Below are 24420 nucleotides of genomic sequence, written 5' to 3'. Positions count from 1 at the left end.
TAGATGCAGACTTGACATTTTTTAAAATCCTAGCCCACACTCCCTCCTCCAATACCAAGTTTAAATCTTTCTCCCATAATCTCTTGAGAGAAGATGAAGCGCTGTCCTGCAGACTCTGAATTAGCAGAGAGTAACACACAGATGCCTCATGACCTTTTCCAAAAGCTGTCATCACCTCTACCAGAGTATCTGCTGCTTTAGGTGTGTGTGTGCCACTCCCAAAAACAGTACAGAGCAGATGGCGCAGCTGTAAATACCTAATGAACTGAGATCTGGGGATCCCAAAATGTTGAACCAAATTTTCAAAAGATTGTACAGAGTGTACTAACCCTCTCGCAATCCACTCTGACCAGCAGAAAGGGGACTAATTAATACATAATTTAGGGTTCAGTCATATGCTTGAGGCAACGTTTAAATAAATGTCTGAATTAAACACTCTGGACACTTTTGTCCATACTGAGTGTATAACGGGGTGTGCATAACCACTCCGATTATTTTGATAGAAAGACTTTCCAATGGCAAAAGAAAGGGTTAAGAACTTCCTGATCAATACAAAACCAGGTAGGGGCTCTCTGGAAGGCCACTGGAAGGCGTCCGGCTGGAAAGCCGTTACTGGGCAGTACGCTGTCAGAGCCAAAGCTTCGAATTTAGACCAATTGACTCTGTATCCAGAGAACTTAGAAAAGGATTGAATAATTCTGTGGAGGCAAGGCATAGATATAGGGTCGGAGACCCTAAAATTGGCCCCTCCAATTGGCCTCTTTTTTGGAAGTGCACTTACTTAAATCAATATGGATCAAAGAGTTTTGGTCATATCGACTTCGGGGGCAGAAGCATCATCCACTGATCACCTGATGCAGCAAGAGACATTACATCATCATCATTCCCAGTGTTAGAACCGTCGAACGAGACAAGGCCATACACACATAATGTATCAGCATAGGCGCATTGCATGGAGATTGAGGGACTTCACCTCAAATTTATACTGCTCGACATGGCCCCACTGTGCCTCCTCGTGTGACCCCTTGGGTATCACAGAAGAGGCTGGTGGGAGGGCGGGTGAGGCTGAATCATCCCTCAGAACGAGCGTGATTCGCAAGCACAGCATCTTGAGACTAATGCCCTCACAGTGAGGGCAGTCTGTCTCCATGAGAGCTGATTCTGCGTGGGCACGGTCCAGACAGTGTATACAGATCTCATGCTGATCTAACGGGATGTGCCTCTTGCACAAGGGACACTTATATATATAGCTGTTCACTAAATTCAATACCAGAAGCATGTCTTTATTCATTAGATTTGAAGACATGAGCTCATTTGATTGGCGAAAAGAGTTTGTTTTTGAGTTGCCACTGTAGACTGGCATGTCTTAAGGTCAATATTAGGTCAAAAATTGCACACAAAAAAACAGCTTTCTCTAGAAACTCGTCAGTCAATCATTGTTTTGAGGAATGCTTGAAATTGCATACAAAGTTGTACACTACAGTCTTCAAACACAAAGGACAACTGGCTCTAACAAGGACAGAAAGAGATGTGGAAGTACATCAGAGTCTCTAGTTTGAGAAATAGACACCTCACATGTCCTCAGCTGACAGCTTCATTGAATTCTACCCACTCAACACAAGTTTCATGTACAACAGTAAAGAGAAGACTCAGGGGTGCAGCCTTATGGGAAGAATTGCAAAGAAAAAGCCACTTTTGAAACAGAAAAACAAAAAGAAAAGGTTAGAGTGGGCAAAGAAACACAGATATTGGACAACAGATAATTGGAAAAGAGTGTTATGGATCTTAATCCCATTGAGCTTTTGTGGGATCAGCTAGACTGTAAGGTGCGTCAGAAGTGCCTGACAAGACAGCCACATCTATGGCAAGTGCTACAGGAAGTGTGGGGTGAAATGTCACCTGAGTATCTGGACAAACTGACAGCTAGAATGTCAAGGATCTGCAAAGCTGTCATTGCTGCGTGTGGAGGATATTTTTATGAGAACTATTTAAGTAGTTTAAGAAGTTCGGAAATTTTTTTGTCAAATTGTAATAGTAATTATTCACATTATTAATGCCCTAACTATCCATTGTGAACAGTTGAATGCCACTTTGGTGAATAAAAGTACCAATTTCTTCCCATAAGAGCAAAATCTGTACATTATTCCAAACTTTTGGTCAACAGAGTATAAAATAAAATAATTTAAATTAAGTTCAAAGACATTTTGAACATTTTGACAAATAGAAAGGTTTGGGGGCAGTTTGGCCTGTTTGATCCAGTTAAGTACCCTAGATCACACTTACCCTAGAGTGCTCATATTTCACTGTAATTATTACATATATAATTAATTAGTCAACACAAAATAATGTATAATTCATATATTAAATCGTTAAAAAAAGCTTGGAATTACATTGTTATTTTTTATGATAACGTCTCATATTTACATGTAGCTAATATGAAAACTAATGTGAAGTGTATTTTACAGAATACCACGGTCGTGTCAGATGACAGCAGAAATGTATGCTGGAGAAGATTGGCTCAGTCGCGCGCCCATCACTCCGGCTGGGAGGGACTTTAATTCGCTCTTGTTTAGTTCTCAATGGATGCCAACATCTTTGTGTCCTCGGAGCCACGACACATAAACAAATGTAAAACGAAGGACGTTTTTTCTGCATTGGACATAAACGGAAGCGGATGGCTCTGATGTTTTGAATGTGTCAACCGCGTGACCTTTGAAACGAGCACAACTTAACATCTCTGTAAAGACGTGTGAGAAGGATTGTTTTTAGTCAATTGAATCCAGATGTGGTGAATGAGAGACCGAGAGCATCATTTCTCTGTTTATAAACACACAACCGTTCATTTAAAGGAAACTAACGGGTGGATTGATGCACCCATTCCAGTGGTGCAACGGTAAGATCACGCACATCTGTAGGCTACTGGAATACTGTGGAATTGTTAAACCTTTTGTTCTAAAACAAAGGGAAATTTGTGGGAAAGAGTGGGTGTATAAGGGAGTATTTACATGCAAATACCATATGATGATTCGCTTTTGCTATACACTAAATATATTTCCTTTAATGCTGTTGTTAATTGTCACTTTCTAACTCTTTGTCCAATGATACATTAGATAAAATGGCATTTATCATTTGATTGACAGCTTGTTGTCACCTCACCTTCCCTTAATGCAAAGTGTCATGGAGGGTGTGACATTTCAATTAGGCTGGCAGATTTTAAAAGACAAATAGCCAACATAGGCCTTTGCAAATATTGACAATTGAATTCTGTGAATGTGAAATTTCACCTCTTTATCCATGCTTTCCACAAAACAGTGAAGGTGTGGCATAGCCTACTTTTAGATAAATCTAGCTACTCCACTCATCCTGACTAGATTCTTGAGATTCATTGAGAGCTGTTGAAAATATTGCGATAACACCCTTGTTTCATATTTATAGGTCATTCCATATTTGTCTTGAAAGTGCTTCACATATGAGAAGCTTTCTAATCTCTGGGGTTTTTAATATTTCATATACATTTATGAAAAAGAAAAGCTCAATAAGAAAGCAGCTCTTTTTTTTACATGAATAGACACACATATTCACATGAACTTCAGTGTTTCACCACATTATGAAATATCTGACTGAAATTTAGTGATTGAAACAGACAGAAGTATTTGACGTTGTTCTGATTATTTTTATTAATCCCGAGCAGATTTTAACTCAAAATTTCTCAAAATAACAATGGAAAATCTATTTCTACCGTATCTAACCTTTAAGAAATACTTTTATTGATGTAACCTACAATAGGTTAATCAGGTTGATTTTATAATATTAACTTGTATTTTTGACATGAAGAAAACTTTTTTAAAAAAAACAGACACACATTTATTGGTTACCTGGCAGGCAGCTATACACTGTAATCTCTGAAGTTGTCATTATAAGTGTTTTAATTAAACACTTGTTGAAATGTAAACTTTTGGGCTCATAACTCAAATATCTAAGTACCATGAACTTATTTGTGTTAAAAATCCATAGACTTTTAAGTGTTTATAACTCAAACTATTGAGTACAACATTAAAGCTATGGGGCATATCCACAATGTCTTGTGCTTGAATTATTTAATTATGTTTCTTTGGTCAAAATGGAACATATGGGGTGGGGTGGGGGGGTACATAACATCTCCCCCATCTTCTTTATTTGAGCTGTGTTATTGTATCATTTAATGAGTCTGTTCAATTAAAAATATTAAGTTGAAACAACAACATTTAAATAGCAAATCTGAGTTATGTCTACTTGCATCTAGTTACCGTAACTTAAATAGTTAAGTTCATTCTACGGTATACAAACACCAAGTTAAGTGAACTTAATTTTACAAGTGTTGGAGATGCCATTACTCAATTCAATTGAGGGAACAAGTTTACTCAATTAATTTAGTAGAGTCAGCTTATTAGGGTTGTATACGTATTCAAAGACCATTCAAAAAAATGATTGGATAAGTTGCTGTTGCATTTGGATTTTATAGACAGCCAATAAAAAAATTAAAAAAAAAAAATATTTGCCCATTTTTTCACATTGCATGCTGTCGTCTTGGAAATGCATTGGTGCATCTTTCAATATAGGTCAGCAGGTTTGCAAAGAGCTCCACAAATGTGTCAAGGGTTGTCTGTTTAGGGACCCGGCTTGCAAATACAAAACAATACAGTTTAAATCTGAAGTAGTGGTGACTCAGGCATGCTTTATCACTACTGTGGCCTTGAGAAAGACCCTTAACCTCAGGTTAGTCCCATGCGGACAGCCTTTCTAAATGGCTTTCTGTATCGTTCTGTTAGTGAAGGAAATGTGTTTGTAAAATGGCAAGCAAATGTAGTGACCTAGTTTGCTTGTACTTTATACGCCTGTTTATGCCATATCCCCTCATCTTCTTCACCTACTGTCTTAAAGGAATAGTTCACCTAAAATGTAAATTCTTAGTAACTAACCTTTATGTTCATCCTAACCTGAATGACTTCCTTTCTTCCGTGGAACACAGAAGGTGAAGTTTTGAGCCACTCTTTTTCACAGGACTGAGGCTTTCAAGCTCCAAAATGGAAAAAAAAGCATCATAAAAGATGTTTATCCATAAAAGCAACACAAATCTCATATGAACAAGCATGTTACTGTGAATGAGCTTCACTCATCCACTCATTAAAGTGCAACGGATATCAAGATTTTTACTGAAAAATGTATGTTGCGGGTTGAAATGTCAATCAAATAAAAAAAAACCACATGGACTACTTTTATGATACTTTTGGGTGCTTTTTTAAGCTTCAATGTGAGGCTATAAACACTGACATTGTACTGAAATGATGAACTAAAATATGAATTAAAACATCTTTTGTGTTTCGCATAAGAAAGAAAGTCATACGCTTTGAAACAACATGCGGTTGAGTAAATTATTACACAATTGTAATTTTTAGGTGAATTATTTCTTTAAACCAATTATCAAAGTGAACGTAACCATTTGAACACATTTAGAAGGATTATCAATAGTCTGTGAGGAGTATGAGAATGAAGTGGAGAGAGACAAGAGCTCAACACTGCTTTGGAATCAATTACATTATAACAATGTAGCATTGTTTGGAAGAAATGCCTAACAACTTGCATCAAAATGTATCACACTGGGTTACAAGCAGGAGAAGACCAGGCTGTTCTTAGAACTAAGGGAATTAACAGACCAGTTAGTGAGGGCTTGTCAAGCCCAGGTTTATCCAGGCCCGTGCCTAGAAGTCAGAGGAGGTTGTAATCAGGCGGTTTCAAGACTGAAGCAACAAGAGATTGTTGGAAGAACCCAGTCAGGAAGAGCAGGCCTTGGATGGGGGATGTCTCCAAAACTGTGGTCAGCAGCCTCTAAAAAACAGAAGAAATCGATGGTAGTGACAGAAGTAACTAAGATGGAAGAGGAAGGGTATATGATTTGAGCAGTCAGCCAGAAGCAGCAAGGGTGCTGGACAGTATGGGAAGGTGCATCTAAGGTTTTAGGATGGGCTGAACTGTGGAAGATTCCCCAGGCCAGGCTAGGTTTTCTAATAAGATCCACCTATGACACTCTTCCAAGCCCTGGAAATTTGTCTCTGTTGTATGGTAAAGAGGAGAGTTGTCCCCTCTGCGAGGCCTCAAGAGCAAATCTGCAGCACATGTTGGCTGGGTGCAAGTGCGCCTTATAAAGATGGCGGCATCATCAGGTTCTGCGAAAGCTGTCATAGATCCTTAAGGTGTGAAGAATAAAGGCCAACAAAGGCCATAATACATAATAAAAGAAGTACATTGAGTTAGTTAAAAAGGGAGGTGCCGCACAAAGCACGGAGGGAGAAAAGGTCAATCCTGGCGCATGGAAGTGATTGGTCAATGATGGATGACCTTGGCCAGCGGCTAAAATTTCCTTCTGAGATTGCCATTACCTCATTGAGGCCGGACATAGTGTTATGGTCGGCAACTAGGAAAGTCATAATGATTGAGACTGCCCCATGGGAAGAGAGACTGAGGCAGCCTATGAGAGGAAGAAGCTAAAATATGCTGATTTGGCTGCCAAGTGCAGGGAAAATGGACGGAGGGCTGTCACTTACCCTGTGGAGGTTGAGTGTCGAGGGTTTATTGGAACCTCGGTGTAGCAGCTGTTGAAAAACATTGGTACCTTTGGATCAATGTTGAAGAAGTCTCTGAAGGAATTGGCAGAGGAAACTTGAAAAAGGGAGCTTCTGGCTATGGTTAAGAAGGAAGGATGAAAAGCGGGGTGTGAAGAAGTGAGAAAGTAGCAATAGGGAACAATTGCGATATGTGGTGAGGTAGCATGTAGAAGAGGAAAGGGTTGGGGAGGAATTATTTCCATGGACCTACTCTGTCCTTATCAGGGGATTTCCGGAGAGGGATTGAGTAGGGTAGCGAAACCAGTTTCAAGCTAGGCATTGGAGGGGTGGCTAGTGCAGTCTCGTGCCTTGCATCTCACATTTCTCTCCTACTTAATCTGTTGGAGGATTGGTTTAAGGACAGGCACTGGACGGGTGGCAGGCAGAGTTTGATAGCTTGTGTTTTTCTAACAGAGAAGAGGCCTTGGATGTAGGGAAGGTATGTCTCGATAGGAAAGTAGGAACGTCTTGATGGGAAAGTATGACCAAGAGGAAATTGAAAGATCCGGTGTCCAGCTGTGGGGGGTGGCAGGGAGATGTCCCTGACTGCTGCCCCACCACCAGGAGACGTTTCTGGGATTAATATGGCAAAATATCCATGATAGGTGGCTCCCAGCTGATGACCCCGTAGCTGGACAACTGAAGGCTCTGGCGGAGATGTGGTAGGCAGTAAAACCCAGCAGGTTAAGACATTTACCTGTGCATCTGTGTAATAAAACAATGAAGCTTTACAGAGTTGAAGGTTGGTACAAAAGTGGCTTTAACTGTTTAAATTGAATTAATATTGTACTTATTGCACCAAGAAAAAAATCAATATAAGTCAATATAAGTGTAAAATATGGATAATATACTGATAAAGTCTGTTTTGAACCATGTGGACAAAAAGATTCTCCCAAAAATTCTCTCATCATTTACTCTCATCCATCCCAGAAGTGCATGACTTTCTTTCTTCAACAGAACACAAATTAAGGTATTTAGAACAATATTTCAGCTCTGTAGGTCCATACAATGCAAGTGAATGTTGATCAGACCTTTTGTAGCTCCAAAAATCACATAAAGGAAACATAAAAGCAATCCATATGACTCCAGTGTTTAAATCCTTATCTTCAGAAGCGATATAATAGATTTGGGTGAGAAACAGAACAGTATTTAAGTCCTGTTTTTCTCTAAATCTCCATTGTAACTTTAATTTTTAGATGTGAAAGTGAAACTAAACAGGCACCACATGAGACTTTCAGATGTAAAAGTGAAAGTGGAGATTTAAAGTAAAAAAATGACTTTTGTTTGGAGCTACAAATGTCTAATCAGCCTTTAACTTGCATTGTATGAACCTACAGAGCTGAGATATTCCTCTAAAAACCTTTGTTTGTGTCAGACACATCTGGGATGGCATGAGGGTGAGTAAATCATGAGAGAATTTAAACTTTTGGGAGAACTATCCCTTTAACAGTCTATTTGTCCACATGGTTCAAAACAGTCTTTATCAGTATATTACACATTATCTCTTTAAGGTTTTACTCCCTAATATATGATGTCAGAAACATCAAAGCATTGTTTTGAAATTGGGAAATGTATGACACAGCATAACAGGGTTGAACACAATTGTGCAAATACAAAGACAATTCTGCTTTTTCACATAAAATGCATAAAGCATTTTAGAAAGCATTTTCAGATGTTTGAGATCATGTTTATATTCTAGAGTTTGACCAATCTTTCCATTAGGCTGTTTTCTACAAGCAGCTCACATGTGCCTGTGTGCATGATGAATGTTTATAGTATATACTCCAGAGGCATTCATTTGTTATTAGTTATTAGGCATTTTTGCTCTTACACAATGTCAACACAGCAAGTGGGGAAGTTAAACTGGGCACTCGTCCAGTCACAGTTCACAGACGTGTTACTAAAGAATGCAATATCATGTTGTGTGCTTGGACTGCACAACCAGGCTGCATTGTGTCATAGTGTGGCCCTGCATGAAATGGTTGGTGGAATTTTCCTCCACCAGCTATTCTTAATCTCATGCTATTGCTGAAATTATATTTACGTTTATAACTTTTATTTGACACAATATTATTAATTTACAATACATTTATTTTACAATATTTATTTTGTTTATGATATGTATTTTACATAAAAATAAGCTTTTAAAATATTTGTAACTATTAAAATAATTTTATAATAATTTTAAATAATTATTCATAACTTCACACAAAAATATTTGAATCAAAATTGCATTGTCTATTGACAAGGCTGTACGATTTTGAAATTAACACAAGGAGAGCTAACACTTTTTAGTAATCATCTAAGATACCAAAAATGGCCAAATATTGTCTTGTTATGCAGTCAGGCCAATATATTGGTCTATGAACATTTATTTGAAACAATATTTAATAGGAATGAGAAGCAGCAGGGACCTGAAATACCATTTTATATCAATATCTGTTTTTTTCTCTAGTCCTAGAATTACCGTAGAGCAAAAGCATATAAACACTGGGCAAGAAAACTACTCATCAAATGATGGGGTCTTTAAGCGTAATCATCTTAAATTATTTGCATATTCTTCCATTAACAAAATCGGCATTAAGTTCCTACTAAACTAGTTTCAGATGACATTGATGTTTCCATCAGATCATATTTTAAAAACAATGGCAATGACAATAATTCGAAAGTTTAACACTTTAACTGTATTCACCATATAGTATCTGCGTTCTAAGATAAACAGACCTCTTTTTCCAGAAATCATTTTTGTAATTCAGAGTAGTTCTGTTTTTATTGAAGTGTTAAAGTTCATTTCACATTTGACGGTTTTGGTGATATTGTACTTTACTGTGTGCTCTTAATCACTGCATGTTTAGGGTGCTTCTGCGGTTTGGGACTTATCTACTCCAATAAGACCTGCACTATGCCATCAGTTACCTTCCAGGATCTGCCTCTCAATATCTATATGGTTATCTTCGGCACGGGCATCTTTGTCTTCGTACTCAGCCTCATATTCTGCTGCTATTTCATAAGGTACATAAATCTTATCTCACACACACACAAGCACATAAATAAACATAAACAAAGGTGTATGCTTGGACACAAGCATTTCTTATGAGGCCACTGATTCACTGTAGGACAATACAAGCAAGCGGTTAGTAGTATTATCAGGACTGTGGTGCATAGCGACAGGAAATGACTGTATTGACAGCACACAAGCAGGCAGACAGTTGTATGTTGAGGGTAGTGCAATGTTGACTGTTGATATCAATGGTAATGTATTACAAAGCAATTCAAACCATTTAAATCTGTATAAATCTGCCTCTGTCTGACATTTCAACTTCAGGTATGTTATAGTCTATGCTGTTCTACTGTACACTTCCCTATTCTACTCTGTCCAACTCTGTCTTTACTCCTCTATGCTCTATCCTCTTCTCCCATATTCTATTTTATTCTATTCTATTCCGACCATCCCTCTTATATTCTATTCTGTTCTTTATCCTATTCTTCTATAGTCTTTTCTCCTCTGCTCTATTATATTATGTTATGTTATATTATATTCTTCTATATCCTATCCTATCCTACTCTACTCTTAACTACTCTATTCTATTCTGTTCTTCAGTACCGTAGACTACCCTAGCTTATCTTATCCAACTCGTCTTGACCCTTCTCTACTCTGTCCTCTACGCTCATATTCTATTCTATTGTACTCTACAGTACCCTACTCTACCCTAGCCTACAGTAGTGAACACAACTCTACCGTTCCCTTCTCTGTCCTCTCTGCTCAAATTCTATTATGTTCTATTCTACAGCAACCTACACTACCCTAGCCTACTCTGTACAACTAAACTCTACTCTTGTCTACTCTGTCCTTTCCACTCATATTCTATTATTTTCTACTCTACTGTAACCTACTCTACCTTAGCCTACCCTGTCCAACTCAACTCTACTCTTCCCTTCTCTGTCCTCTCTGCTCAAATTCTATTATATTCAATTCTACAGTAACCTACACTACCCTAGCCTAGCCTACCCTATCCAACTCAACTCAACTCTACTCTTCTCTACTCTGTCCTCTCAGCTCATATTCTATTCTATTCTACTCTACAGTAACCAACACTACCCTAGCCTACTCTATACAACTCAACACTACTCTTGTCTACTCTGTCCTTTCCACTCATATTCTATTCTTTTCTACTCTACAGTAACCTACTCTACCCTTGCCTACCCTATCCAACTCAAATCTACTCTGTCCTTTCCGCTCATATTCTATACTCTTCTATTCTACTCTATAGTAACCTACACTACCCTAGCCTACCCTATCCAACTCAACTCTACTCTTCTCTACTCTGTCCTCTCAGCTCATATTCTATTCTATTCTACTCTACAGTAACCAACACTACCCTAGCCTACTCTATACAACTCAACTCTACTCTTGTCTACTCTGTCCTTTCCACTCATATTCTATTCTTTTCTACTCTACAGTAACCTACTCTACCCTTGCCTACCCTATCCAACTCAAATCTACTCTGTCCTTTCCGCTCATATTCTATACTCTTCTATTCTACTCTATAGTAATCTACACTACCCTAGCCTACCCTATCCAACTCGACTCTACTCTTCTCTACTCTGTCCTCTCAGCACATATTCTATTCTATTCTATTCTATTCTACAGTAGCCAACACTATCCTAGCCTACCCTGTCCAACTTGACTCTACTCTGCTATTCATTCTATCCTACTCTGCCCTATTCTATTCTATTCTATTCTATTCTATATACCCTACACTACCCTAGCTTACCCTATCCAGCTCGACTCTACTCTGTCCTCTCTGCTCATATTATATTCTATTCTAATCTTTTATATTCTTATTCATCATATTATGTCCTACTCTACTCTTCTCTAATCTGTCCTCTCACATTTTATTATATTCTTCTTTATCCTGTCCTACTCTACTCATCTCTACTCTGCCCTATTCTGTTCTTTTCGATTCTAATTTATAATTTTCTTTTTATCCTCTCATTCTCTACTCTGCCCTCTCCTATTCTATTTTATTCTATTGTGTTCTTTTTTCTTATCCTATCCTACTCTATTATTTTCTACTCTACGCTGTCCTTGTATCTCCTATTCTTTTCTTATTATTTAAACTAAAGTCAACTACTTAACTCCACTCAATTTACCTCAACTCTTGTCTGCTTAGCCCTCTCCTATTTTATCCAATTGCTATTCTTGTATTATACCCTACCTCATCCTACTCGACTCTACTCTTTTCCACTCTGTATTTCCTATTCTATTCTGTTCTGGTGAGTGTGTGGTGGGTCTATAATCAATGTGTGAATGGATCTTTATAAAAAAAAAAAAGGCAAAATACAGTAGCCTGTATAGAATGCAGAGTGCAGAGAGGGGAGCCATATAATTTATGATCAATTTAGTCTCTCTCTTGGTAGATGTCTAGTGTCTATTGGACAACATGTAAATCATGTCAAATGCAAATTATAGCACTTTAAGAGTGGTGTGTGAATTAGCATTCCAGACACATCAGAGCTTCTGTCGTGAGCAGAAAACGATGTCTGATTCTGTCTCTTCTTTTGCCATATAAATCAGTGATTCATCAGTCAAATTTAACACAGATTTTTGTAATCCAGGCTCTAAAAATGACCCATGCCTGCATGTATCTTTAAGAGTCCTTTTTGTTGTGCTGCCAGATTTAGCCACAATTACTTTTATATTCATTTTATTCCAAATCCTCACTTAGTGTGGAGACTACTTTCAACTGGCTCACATCAGGCAATTAGATACATAATGTGGTTTAGTTTTCATTGTATGGATGTAGTATTTCATGTCTTTTTACAGTAACTGTATGCTTTGTTTTCCCTTTCTCCTCAATAGTAAATTGAGACAACAAGCCCAAAGTGAACGCTTTGGATACAGAGAGGTAAGAGTGAGCAATATGAATTAAAGGGATCATATATCTAAATTTTTATTATTCTGTTTTTCCACTGACGTATAATGTAAGTCAAGATTTTGTCGTATTTAGTTTAAGGTGCCCATGTTCCACTCTCAGACACTTTCTTTGAATTAAACAGGCTGTTGCTGACCTCGTTGCATGTGAAATGAGTAGCAATGCTCTTTTTTAGACCTCAGGTCACCAGGTCCAATATAGTTGACATCATAAGAATGAAGAGTTCTGGTTTTCTAGCTCAGTTTCAATTTAAGGTTCTTTTGAATTGGGGAGTGATTTTTGAGATCTGAAAGTTTCAGCATATGTACATAACACATTGAACTCTTTTTATTTATACTAGTATGTGCCTTATAGGAAAGGCACATACTAGTTCCCCACTAGTTCTGTCGCTCACTTCGATGTTGTGTTGAGTGAAGCGACACTAGGTGTCTTTCTTGAAGGCCTCGTTTACCTCTGAACTTGAGAAAAGGCCAATGAGAAATTAGCTGACAGAATTTGCATGCCCCTCCCCCGGACATACGAGTATAAAGGAAGTAGGGCGTGCGTCTGTTCATTCTCACATACTCAATTATCTCGATGACTGGCTCATCCTAGCTCACTCTCGAGAACTACTGTGCGCCCACAGGGACCAGGTGCTCAGGCACATCAGCCGTTTAGGGCTTAAGGTCAACTGGGAAAAGAGCAAGCTCTCTCCGGTTCAGAGCATCTCTTGTCTCAATGTTAGCGCGTCTCACGAATGAGCACGCGCAGTCAGTGCTGAAATGCCTCGCGTTGTTCAAACTAGGCCCAGCGGTTCCTCTCAAACAATTCCAGAGGCTCATTGGGCATATAGCATCCTCTGCGGCGCGCCGCTGGGGTTGATGCATATGAGACCGCTTCAGCACTGGCTTCAGATTCGATTCCCGAGATGGGCATGGCACCGCGGCAAATAAAGTTTTGTCATCACCCTCTCTTGTCACCAGACTCTCAACCCCTGGACAAACCTCTGTTTTCTGCAGACAGGAATCCCCTTTCAGTAGGTGTCCCGGTACGTTGTGGTTACCACAGACGCCTCTGAACTGGGTTGTGGCGCCGTGTGCAACGTGTACCCTGATCTCCCTGAGCATCCGCACCCAGACCTCTGGAACCTCCATGTCTGGCCCCTGTATGGGATTCGGAATGTCAAAGTCTAACCACCTGCTGTTGTAGACATGATCAACCAAGCCAGAGCTCCCTCTACCAGGCAGCTTTACGCCCTAAAGTGGCGCTTGTCCGTGAACTGGTGTTCTTCCCAATCTGAAGACCCGCATATATGCGCAGTTGGGTCAGTGCTCTCATTCCTGCAGGAGAGGTTGGAGGGAGGCTGTCCCCCTCCACCTTGAAGGTTTATGTAGACGCTATCTCGGCTCACCATGACACAGTAGACGGCAAGTCCTTAGGGAAGCACGACCTGATCAGGTTCCTTAGAGGTGCCCGGAGGCTGAACCCTCCCAGGCCATGCCTGTTCCCCTCATGGGCTCTCTCCATGGTCCTTTCAGGCCTTCAGAGACCCCCCTTCGAGCAGCTAGAATCAGTTGACCTCAGAGCTCTCTCCTTGAAGACGGCCCTCCTGATCGTGCTCACTTCCATCAAGAGGGTTGGGGACCTGCAAACATTCTCTGTCAGCAACACTTGCCTGGAATTCGGTCCAACAGATGCTCACGCCATCCTAAGACCGAGACCGGGCTATGTGCCCAAGGTTCCTACGACTCCCTTCAGGGACCAGGTAGTGAACCTGCAAGCGCTTTTCGTTGCTGTGTATGTGGACTGCACGCAGAGCTTTAGACATCCTGAGCAGCTCTTTGTCTTCTTTTTTCTGAAAGCGGAAAGGGAACGCTGTCTCCAAACAGAGGCTTGCCCACTGCCTATCACACCCAGACCATGCCCGCCCCCTTGTGGGTTCGAGCACACTCAACAAGAAGTGTGGCATCCTCATAGGCACTGGCCAACGGCACCTCCCTAGCAGACATCTGCAGAGCAGCGGGCTGGGCAACACCCAATACCTTTGCGAGATTCCACAATCTCAGGGTTGAGTCGGTCTCGTCCTGTGTTCTCTCAGGTCCGAGCACGTAGAACTCGGTAATACGGAACAGCTGACCAGGTGTTCCGCTTGCACCTAGCGCCCTTCACCAAAGTTATCCAGTGTGCTCTTTCTCCCAGGTTAGCCACTAAGCTCACGCTCCCTGGATGTTCTTCCTCCCTAGCCCTTTGGTTCACGAATTCAACAGAGGAATTCCCAACCAGACCCACAGCAAGTTCTAATGACTCTGTACTAGGAGAGGTGCTCCACAGGGGTCAGTTTTCACGGTACACCCCTGTGATGTTGGTGGGGTTAGTCCCCGCTGCCCCACGGTTGCTGTGTTTGTAGTAACTCCTCCCTTGCTAGGTAGGATCTACCACTGCGCCACTTCCACGTGTGGCTTGAAAACCCATGTGACGCATTTGCCACATTTACCTGCCCCCAGCCTGGGCAGGATGTAGTCTCTGCAGGGTCTTTTCCCCCTGAAAGAATAGGAGCTGGAAAAGAACACCCTCCCTGATTGCATATTATAGCGTTAAGATGGCCCCAGCCGCTTTTACAATCTATGCGAGAAACATAGAGAAAGAGAAAAGGAGCAGGCTGGTGCAGCCTGCTCCCATCGCTTGTTCCCCCCCTCAACGGGTGCGGGAACCTAAAAAGTTTTATGACTAAATTTCTATGGGGCATTGGAGAAGGTAACGTGCAGTCTGATGCAGCCTGCTACTCTAGCACGCAACTGCCAACTTGCACCTGCATCAGCATCTCACGTAACACGGTTCAGCATCATGGCGTTATTGGATAAGGACCACTAGTGTCGCTTCACTCGACACATGTCAAAGTGAGCGACAGTTGGGGAACGTCTAGGTTACTGTTGTAACCTCCGTTCCCTGATGGAGGGAACAAGACGTTGTGTCCCTCTCGCCACGATGCTGTAATGGCCAAAACCTTATCCTCGGCTCCTCAGTGCAAAACTTGAATGAACAGACGCACGCCCTCCTTCCTTTATACCCGTATGTCCGGGGGAGGGGCATGCAATTCTGTCCACCAAATTCTCATTGGCCTTTTCTCAAGTTCAGAGGTAAACGAGGCCTTCAAGAAAGACCCCTAATGTCGCTTCAATCGACACAATGTCTCGTTCCCTCCATCATTCGTCACACAGACTGTCTGACCCCTGTGTGTCGTGATGATTAAATTAGATACTATTGGAGTGCTATATAGGAGAGCAGTTTTTGCAATTTTCCTCTTCTACTGAACTAATTGCTATCATATGTGTACATTGCAGGTAATCTTAAAAGGAGACCCTAAGAAGCTAAATCTTCATGGGGTAAGAAGAGATCCCTAGTCTTTTGTACATTTTAGTTTGCTATCCTAAAGCATGTAACTAAAAGTATTTTGTTAGATTCAAAATTATGAAATAGGTCTGTTCAAACACTTTTCAAAATTAAGACAAAAAATATGTCAAATGGTTGTCAAATGTAAGTGTAACATGTTCATAGTCATAATGTGATTAATGTATAGTTAGTTTTGAGAAGAGGTTATGAAGGTAAAATAGTGCCTGATTGATTTGCATGCACCGAGTAAGATTTGTGAAAGTGTAAATCAAATTGCAAGCGTAAAAATAAATTGCATGTGCACAGAACGTTTAGTAAAGATGTAAAGCAAGTTGCAAGCTTAAGAAACTAATTTTAGCAATATTTTAATGCTTTGCATAAGTGTAAATCATGTATTGTGAATCTGTAATTGCGTTTTAACACAAAGTAAATTTGGTGTGTATTCTTCTGACAACCTTTTTTTCATGCTTACACTTTGTACCATGTTTAGGCACAAAAACAGTGGCAAAGGAAGTCATGTTTATTCATGTTATAAACATGTTAAAAATTACAGATTCACAACACATGAATTACACTTATGCAAAGCATTAAAATATTGCTTAAATTAGTTTCTTAAGCTTGCAACTTGATTTACACCTTTACAAAACGTTATGTGCGCATGCAATTTATTTTTATGCTTGCAATTTGATTTACACTTTCACAAATCTTACTCTGTGCATGCTAATCATTTAGGCACTATTTTACCTTCATAAAAGTCTAGCATCCTTTGTTTGCAAATGCCACTCGGTTTGTTATTTTGTTATCTAATGCAATGCAATTCATACATTTACAAATACTTTTATGAGTTAGTAATATGCAGTATTTAAAACAATGATTTATCCTACAGTGGCCCTCTGTGCAACAACAAATGCACACAAGCAAGTAAACCTCATCAATGTTGTGACCCTCAGAATGTGTTTTTAAACATAAACCTCAGTATTGTTTTTACCTCAGAGCTTATTTCTTAGAATACATTTTTTTTATTCATCACTTGTACACAAAAGCTTGTATTTCTGTCTGCCGCTCACATGTTTTCACTTTTCTCCTTGTTTATTTGTGCCTCCATACCTCTGTGTCTGTGGTTTTTTTCTTCCACAGCAAACATGTGCTGTGTGCTTGGAGGACTTTAAGGTGAAAGATGAGCTGGGGGTGTTGCCATGCCAACATGCTTTTCACAGGAGGTGAGTAATAAGCTGGTGTGTAACCGCTGGTGTTCATAAAGCAGCAGTGCTGATCTGGAGCCTGCTATTGTAAGCAGCACTGTGAATGTAGATGGGTGAAGGATCTTATCCTGAAACATAATTACAGCTTACTTCATGTTTACAGACACTGCTTTGATTCTCTTTACTGCCCTTTGTATCCAGGGCCTTTTTATACTAATGGCTGTTTTATATGCACCAGATTATGTCTGATTTGTAAAGGAATAGTTCACCCAAAAATTAAAATTCTCTCATCATTTACATCATTAACTTTCTGTCTTCTGTTAAACACAAACATATATTTTTTAATCTCAGCTCTGTTTGTACTTACAATTCAAGTGAATGGTGACTAAAACTTTGAAGCTCCAAAAAGCACATAAATGCAGCATAAATTGGTTTAATCAATGTCTTCTGAAGCAATCCAGTTGGATTTGTTTGAGAACAGACCAAAATGTAACTTTTTCATTGTAGATATTGCCATTTCAGTCTCTAGGCACGATCATGACTTCTAGCTTGATTACATTTCCTAGTGCTTGATAAATGTGAGCGCTAGATGGCGTTAGGAAATGTAATTGAGCTTGAAGTCATGATTGCCAAGATGACCTCATATGTCAAGATTTAAAGTGAAAAAGGAGTTATATTTTGCTCTGTTTTTACCCAAAAATTATTAGAATGCTTCTGAAGACATGGATTAAACCACTGGAGTTGTAAGGATTACTTTTATGCTGCCTTAATATGCTTTTTTGAACTTTTAAGTTCTGGTCACCATTCACTTCCATTGTATGAACCTACAGAGCTGAAATATTCTTCTAAAAATCTTCATTTCTGTTCTGCTGAAGAAAGAAAGTCATACACATCTAGGATGCCAGGAGGGTAAGGGTGAATTTGAATTTTTGGGTGACATCAGTGAATTAGATCTTGATGTACATTGGTAAACTAAATCAACAATGTGTATGTTTTCAGGTGTGTGGTGAAGTGGCTGGAGGTGCGCTGTGTCTGTCCCATGTGTAATAAACCCCTCTCTGGTTCCTCCGAGCAGCACCAGAGCATAGGCACATTACTGGATGAGCTGGTGTAGCAATGGATGCTTCTGGAAAAGGGATGAGACTGGCATCAGATGTTGTGTGTGCTTCACCTCTCTGGGGATTTTTACAGACATGCACAGCCTGACTGTACTTCTCTGCAATTCTATGATCGGATTGTGACTCTAACCTTATTTAAAGTCGGGTTAAACCTTTAGCTTGAAGATGAATTTAAGGGGCACGTTTTCTCAATCCAAGAGTAAGAGTTCTAAAACATACTGTCATTGAAGATTCTTAAATGAAGTCACTTTGAGACACTTTAGAAAACAAGCCTATCATCTCCCAAGTTAATTTATCATTGAATGCCAATAGTAAAACTGACTGGCACTAAACAGCATTCCAGCACCTGAACATCTGACCGCTGCAATGGAGATAGACAGCAGCAAAGTGCACTGGGCCCAAATAACTTTTTCACAGTGGTGTGTGTATGTCAGAGAGAGTGTGTGTGTTCTGTACAGTAACCATTTGTAGTGATAGATGTCTAGTCCATTATGGAATTTATTTGAACAACTCATTGACGGTCCTACAAGATTTTGAGCAAACTCCCACCGTTTCTGGACACTGAAAAAATGGACTGCCGGTGAAAACACACGTGGCTTTCTTTTTGCGTTATAAGTTTTTTTGTGTTTTTTTTCCCCACTGTAACCTGGTTGTTATTGTTACTGAAGTGTTTTAATCAATGTTTTCACACAGAAAAAAGCAATTTGATGGATTTTGTCTTTGCAGTAGATTTCTTTGCTTGTTTATGCCCAGTCAGTGACTTTCAATGCCTTCACGTGCGATCGGAATTATCCTACTTCCCACTTCTGAAGTTGTAATTACGAGCATGTTACTTTTCAAGTGCTTTGTTGCTGGAAACATGGAGGATGCCTGGTTCATTCATGTAAATTTCATTGGGAACTCTTATTTTGAGACCGCAATACATGCTAGCCAGCTGGCTGACGAGAATGTAATTTTGGTCAAATACATGTTATTTCTCTGCGTAAAAATGAACAATAAGCATAAAATAGGACAAGTTCCTGATGTATGTAAACATATATGACTTAAAATGCAAGCAATTGTATGGAAGCTGCATTTAGAAAAATGAATAAAACCATCATAATTGTACTCTCGTCCGCCATGTTGAATATTTATGTCTTCTCCTAGCTCGGAAAACACAGGCATCCAAATTATCTCTGCGTTTCCCAGTTGTAATTACAACCTGAGGGGGCGTTCAAGTGCAACTTCAGAGTAGGAAACTCGTATTTATGATAATTCCAATTAAATGTGGAGACAGAATTAACAGTCAGCTTTTTTTTTTTTTTTTTTAATGAAGGTACCTCCTAAAGAAACTATTTAGACAGTCTTTCAAAACATTAGGTCATGTTTAATGATCTTAAAGTAATTTAAAAAAAAAAGTATAATTATTTACTCAGACTAATGACATTCCAAATCCATACAGTATGACTTCTGTCTAACACAAAAGAAGACATTTTTGAAGAATTAACAATACAACAATACTTGTGTCTGGAGCTTTTAATTGTCAAAAAGGACACACAAGTACCATAGAAGTGCTGCATATGACTCGTCCTTTTAATAGCGATCAGTTTATTCTTCACAATTTCTAATTTTGTGTTCCACTGAAGACCTGGCTTGATGTGTCTCTTAAGACACACTTTAAGCTAAAAAAGGGTTTAAACAGTTCAAAAATACCAGTTGAAATGGAGATGTGATAGAACTCAATAGAGGACAAGAGGTTAAGCTAACATTAACGGGGTCAGATCATACACATTTTTATTTTGGCATGTAAATACGGTTGGTCATGTGGTAGTCTTATGTATCTCGCTGACATCAGAAAGTTGTGAAAACAACCCATTTTTGCAGACTTAGAAGATGAAAAGTTGAGCAGTGAGTGTTGCCATGCCAACATGTCTGCCATTCATCTCAACACCTTAATCCAGATAATAATAACAGAAGAGTATCTTTGTAGAAATTCTAAAGAGTATACATTTATTAAATTTTTTTGTGTAGTGCACATACTCAATCACTATAAACTATACTATGAACAATAAATGTTTATTCATTATGGTTGCTTTTCCTCAACATTCGAAATAAAAAAGCGAATTACCATCTAAAAACAAAATCTGAGGTTAAGGCTACCAAAAAGACAGCAATCTGATATATCTTTTCATTCAAAAGTACTATAAAAATAACAAAAAATGTTAGCTTATATCAAATAATTTCAGGTAATCAGATCATCCTGGGGGATCCCAAGGCATTCCCAGGCCAGCCAAGATATATAATCACATCCATATAATTGAATAATCATCAAAACTATTCCATTCGTTTGTGCTGATTTGGTGTTTGAGATATTAAGCATTCTTTTTTTTGGGCTGTGTGACATCACTCTCTACCCTATCTCGCTCAAATCGATCCAAACCGGTGCTGGTCGCTTGTGCTTGGTTTGTGCCGTTAAAATGAATGCTGTAACTATTTCCCTTCCTTAGATATAGCAAGAATGTTTTCAGGAGTGGTGACGTCATTCTCCACCCCATGTTGTCGAAATCTCTTCAAACCACTGTCATTCGTTTGTGCTCGATATGTTCCATTAAAATGAACAATTTATCTATTTCCATTCCTTAGATAGAAAAAATATGATTCGGGGCTGTGACGTCACTTTCCACCCCATGTTGTCCGAATTGCTCCAAACCGGTGGCATTCGTTTGTGCTCGATTTGTGCCAGTTTGTGCTATCAAAATGAACGCTTTATCTATTTTCATTCCTTAGAAATAACAAATATGATTCGGGGCTGTGAAGTGACTCTCCACCCCATGTCGTCCGAATCGCTCCAAACCACTCTCATTCGTTTTTGCTTGATTTGTGCCGGTTTGTATTGTTAAAATGAACACTTTATCTATTTCCATACTTTAGAAATAGGAGCGATTTGGACAAGTCGAGCACAAACAACTGACACCGGTTTCGAGCGATTTGTACGACATGGGGTGGAAAGTGACGTCGCAGCCCTGAATCATATTTGTTATTTCTAAGGAATGGAAATAGATAAAGTGTTCATTTTAATGGAACAAATGGAGCACAAACAAATGACAGTGGTTTGGAGTGATTTAGACAACATGGGATGGAGAATGACGTCACCACTCCCGAATTCTTTTTTGCTATATCTAAGGAAGGGAAATAGTTACGTTTGTTTTAACTGCACAAACTGACACAAACGATCAGCACCGGTCTGGATCGATTTGAGCGAGATAGGGTAGAGATTGACGTCACAAAGCCCAAAAAGAATTCTTAATATCTCAAACATCAAACCAGCACAAACGTTAATGTTTGCGGCACAAATCAGCACAAACGAATGGAATAGTTTTGGTGATTATTTAATTATATGGGGTGCCAACGTCACGGAGGTTATATAATCCCTCCAGGATGTGCCACATGTTTTATATCAATGAACAACAACTTCTAAATTTGTCGTGGCACAGAAGTGCTCAGAATCTGTCCACGCATGTACAGAATGCCAATGATGCAGGCTACTTCGCTCGTGCGGCCCACTCGGCACGCAACTCGATTTAGTTGGGGATTAGGGCTTCGCAAACTGTCTGTAAAATTACACGTCCTTTCCAGCGAAGCACTGTTCTCATGGGTTGGCGTTAGGCTCTATAATTGTGAATATCTCTCAAGTCATTTCTCTTTAAAAGAAAAATTAGGCTTGTCTGTCTGACGGACACTGTGCCGTCAGTTTTCGAATTTTGCCAGCGTTGCGCCATTTTATCGAACAACTGCATTTGCACTGGTTTGTGCGTTATAGAAATGCAGAGGGGCATATTTTGCTGTTGTAATTTAAAAGGAGTACCTGCTCAAAATGTTCATCTCTCAGATTATTTCTTTTTGAGGGGCTCCCATATCTGAACAGCCGTTCTACTGCGGAACTCGATGGTAGAATTGTGTTGAATTTGATGAATACTTTTTCCACACGAGGAAATTCATTTAGGCATTTCAGATCTTTGTTTGCACCATCCAGGTAGATTCGCACCTCATCAGTTGCACCCATTTTTCCATCTCCGTTGCCAGAAAATCCAGGTCCATATGAGAAGAATTCATCATCATGATCAGTTTGTCCACTCGTGTCGGGTTCCTCATTCACTGGTTGAAACTGTGAAACCTCATTAACCAGCTGTGCTCGTAGTGTTTCTCTTTCACCTTCTGGTAACCACCACAATCGAAATTGTGGCATGGTGGTTGTGGCCAATTTGGCACTGGGACTGTCAAAGATCTGCTTGAAGCGAGTGTCGATAGCTTTAACGATGCCGTCGATGACCTCAGAGAAAAAGCGGGTGTTTGGCTTCTTCTCATGGAGCTTCCTTTTAAGGGTGGACAATGTTGGTAGCACAATGCCAAGGAAGCAGTTTTGTTCTCCCTGCAAAAGTTCAAGTGCGACAGCCACTGCTTTGAAAACATCTGCATATTCTTTGAGATATGCCATTTCATCAGGCGTAAAATGTGGGATATCTAAGAAGTCGATCAATTCTGTGAGCTGTGAATCAGTGAGTGACATGGTTTTCTGAATGGCAGAATATTCAGAGCTCCACCGGTTCATGCAAGGAACTATGAATTTCATATCTGTGATGGATTCCACCATGTCAGCAACTTCAGTCGAGCAACGGGCCTTGTGCCATATTGCAGCACATTTTGCAATTGAACTGTTGTGGACTTTTCGAATCCGTCCCTTTGAGATGGCATCCGCTAAATCCTTTGAGGCAATCGAGATCAATGTTTGAGAAGCACACCGTATGTGGGGTGGTAAGAAATAGCTTAGTAAGACATCTCCACCATTTCCTCCCTCACTAAGAATACTGCCCAAATCCTCAAAGTGACATTCTTCCACGTGACAGTCATCCTCAGATGAGAAATCTTCACTGGCTTTCACAAAATTACTTCTGTTATCAGTGACGATAGCCCGAACTTTGCTCTCGATGTTGTAGAATGCATGAATCTCTTGAATTTTAGCTATAACTGTTTCACAAGTGTGCCTGCTGTGGATTCTTGTGCAGGCAAGAGCAGCAGATCTCCTCTCTAGATTGTTCTCAAGCCAGTGACAGGTCATTCCAAAATAGCTTCTGTTGTTCACGGTCCATATATCAGCGGTTGTACATACTGACTGCACTCTGTCCAGTTCCACTTTTAGCTCCTCATTCATTTTAATGTATGCAGCTTGAAGCCTGGAAATAAAAGCCTTGCGATTCATTACCTTTTTGCCTCTGCTTAACACTTCAATCAACTTCCTGAAACCAGGTTGCTCTAGAATCAAAATGGGTTGCACATCCTCCACAATAAAATTAAAAATCAAGGCATTTAGTCTTGATTGTGATGTGTCATTATTGGTGCAATTCAGCTTAGAAAGTTTGGTGGCAGGCGCTCCTGCAATCTGATAGTCAGAATCACTGTATTCGGTCTTCACACAGTGCGAAGCATGCACTCTCTGGAAGACAAAGAAAATATAGTGAACACTTCAATCAAAAACAATCTGAATTATTTATTATCTGTGTTCAAATTTTGCTATTTTGCCAGTCGCTGAGTGAAACAACGGCACTTAGAGGTGTCATAAAACAAAAACTCTAACTTCTATTTAAAGGGATAGTTCACCCAAAAATGAAAATTCTCTCATCATTTACTCACCCTCATGCCATGCCAAATGTGTATGAATTTCTTTCATTAAATCCATGTCTTCAGAAGTGATATGATAGGTATGGGTGAGAAACAGATCAATATTGAAGTCCTTTTTAACTATAAATCTCTACTTTCACTTTTACATCTGAAAGTGAAAGTGGAGATTTGGAGTAAAAAGGATTTCAATATTGATCTGTTTCTCACCCATACCTATCATATCACTTCTGAAGACATGGATTTAACCACTGGAGTCTTATGGATTACTTTTATGTTTCCTTTATGTGATTTTTGGAGCTACAAATGTCTGATCACCATTCACTTGCATTGTATGGACCTACAGAGCTGAAATATTCTTCTAAAAATCTTTGTTTATGTTCTGCAGAAGAAAGTCATACACATCTGGGATGCAGGAGGGTTAGAAACGATAAGGGAATTTTCATTTTTGGGTGATCTATCCCTTTGAAGAGGAAATAAAGTATTTTTGGACTATGCTTTT

At 39.5% G+C, this 24420-nt stretch overlaps 1 protein-coding gene across 1 annotated transcript; it reads left to right on the top strand.

The window, feature by feature from the left end:
- The first annotated feature begins 2554 nt into the window (after nt 1-2554).
- Nucleotides 2555-19547, top strand: LOC127630979 (RING finger protein 122). The gene is made up of 6 exons (XM_052108909.1): nt 2555-2893; nt 9497-9653; nt 12505-12550; nt 15898-15939; nt 17084-17166; nt 18148-19547. The coding sequence occupies exons 1-6, from the start codon at nt 2869-2871 to the stop codon at nt 18260-18262; spliced, it is 468 nt and encodes a 155-aa protein (XP_051964869.1). The 5' UTR covers nt 2555-2868; the 3' UTR covers nt 18263-19547.
- The last annotated feature ends 4873 nt before the right edge of the window (nt 19548-24420 follow it).

The sequence above is a fragment of the Xyrauchen texanus genome, chromosome 37 (assembly GCF_025860055.1).
Source record: "Xyrauchen texanus isolate HMW12.3.18 chromosome 37, RBS_HiC_50CHRs, whole genome shotgun sequence".
Lineage (NCBI taxonomy): Eukaryota > Metazoa > Chordata > Actinopteri > Cypriniformes > Catostomidae > Xyrauchen > Xyrauchen texanus.
Note: the sequence above shows the minus strand (reverse complement) of the source record. Positions and strands in the feature narration are given on the sequence as shown.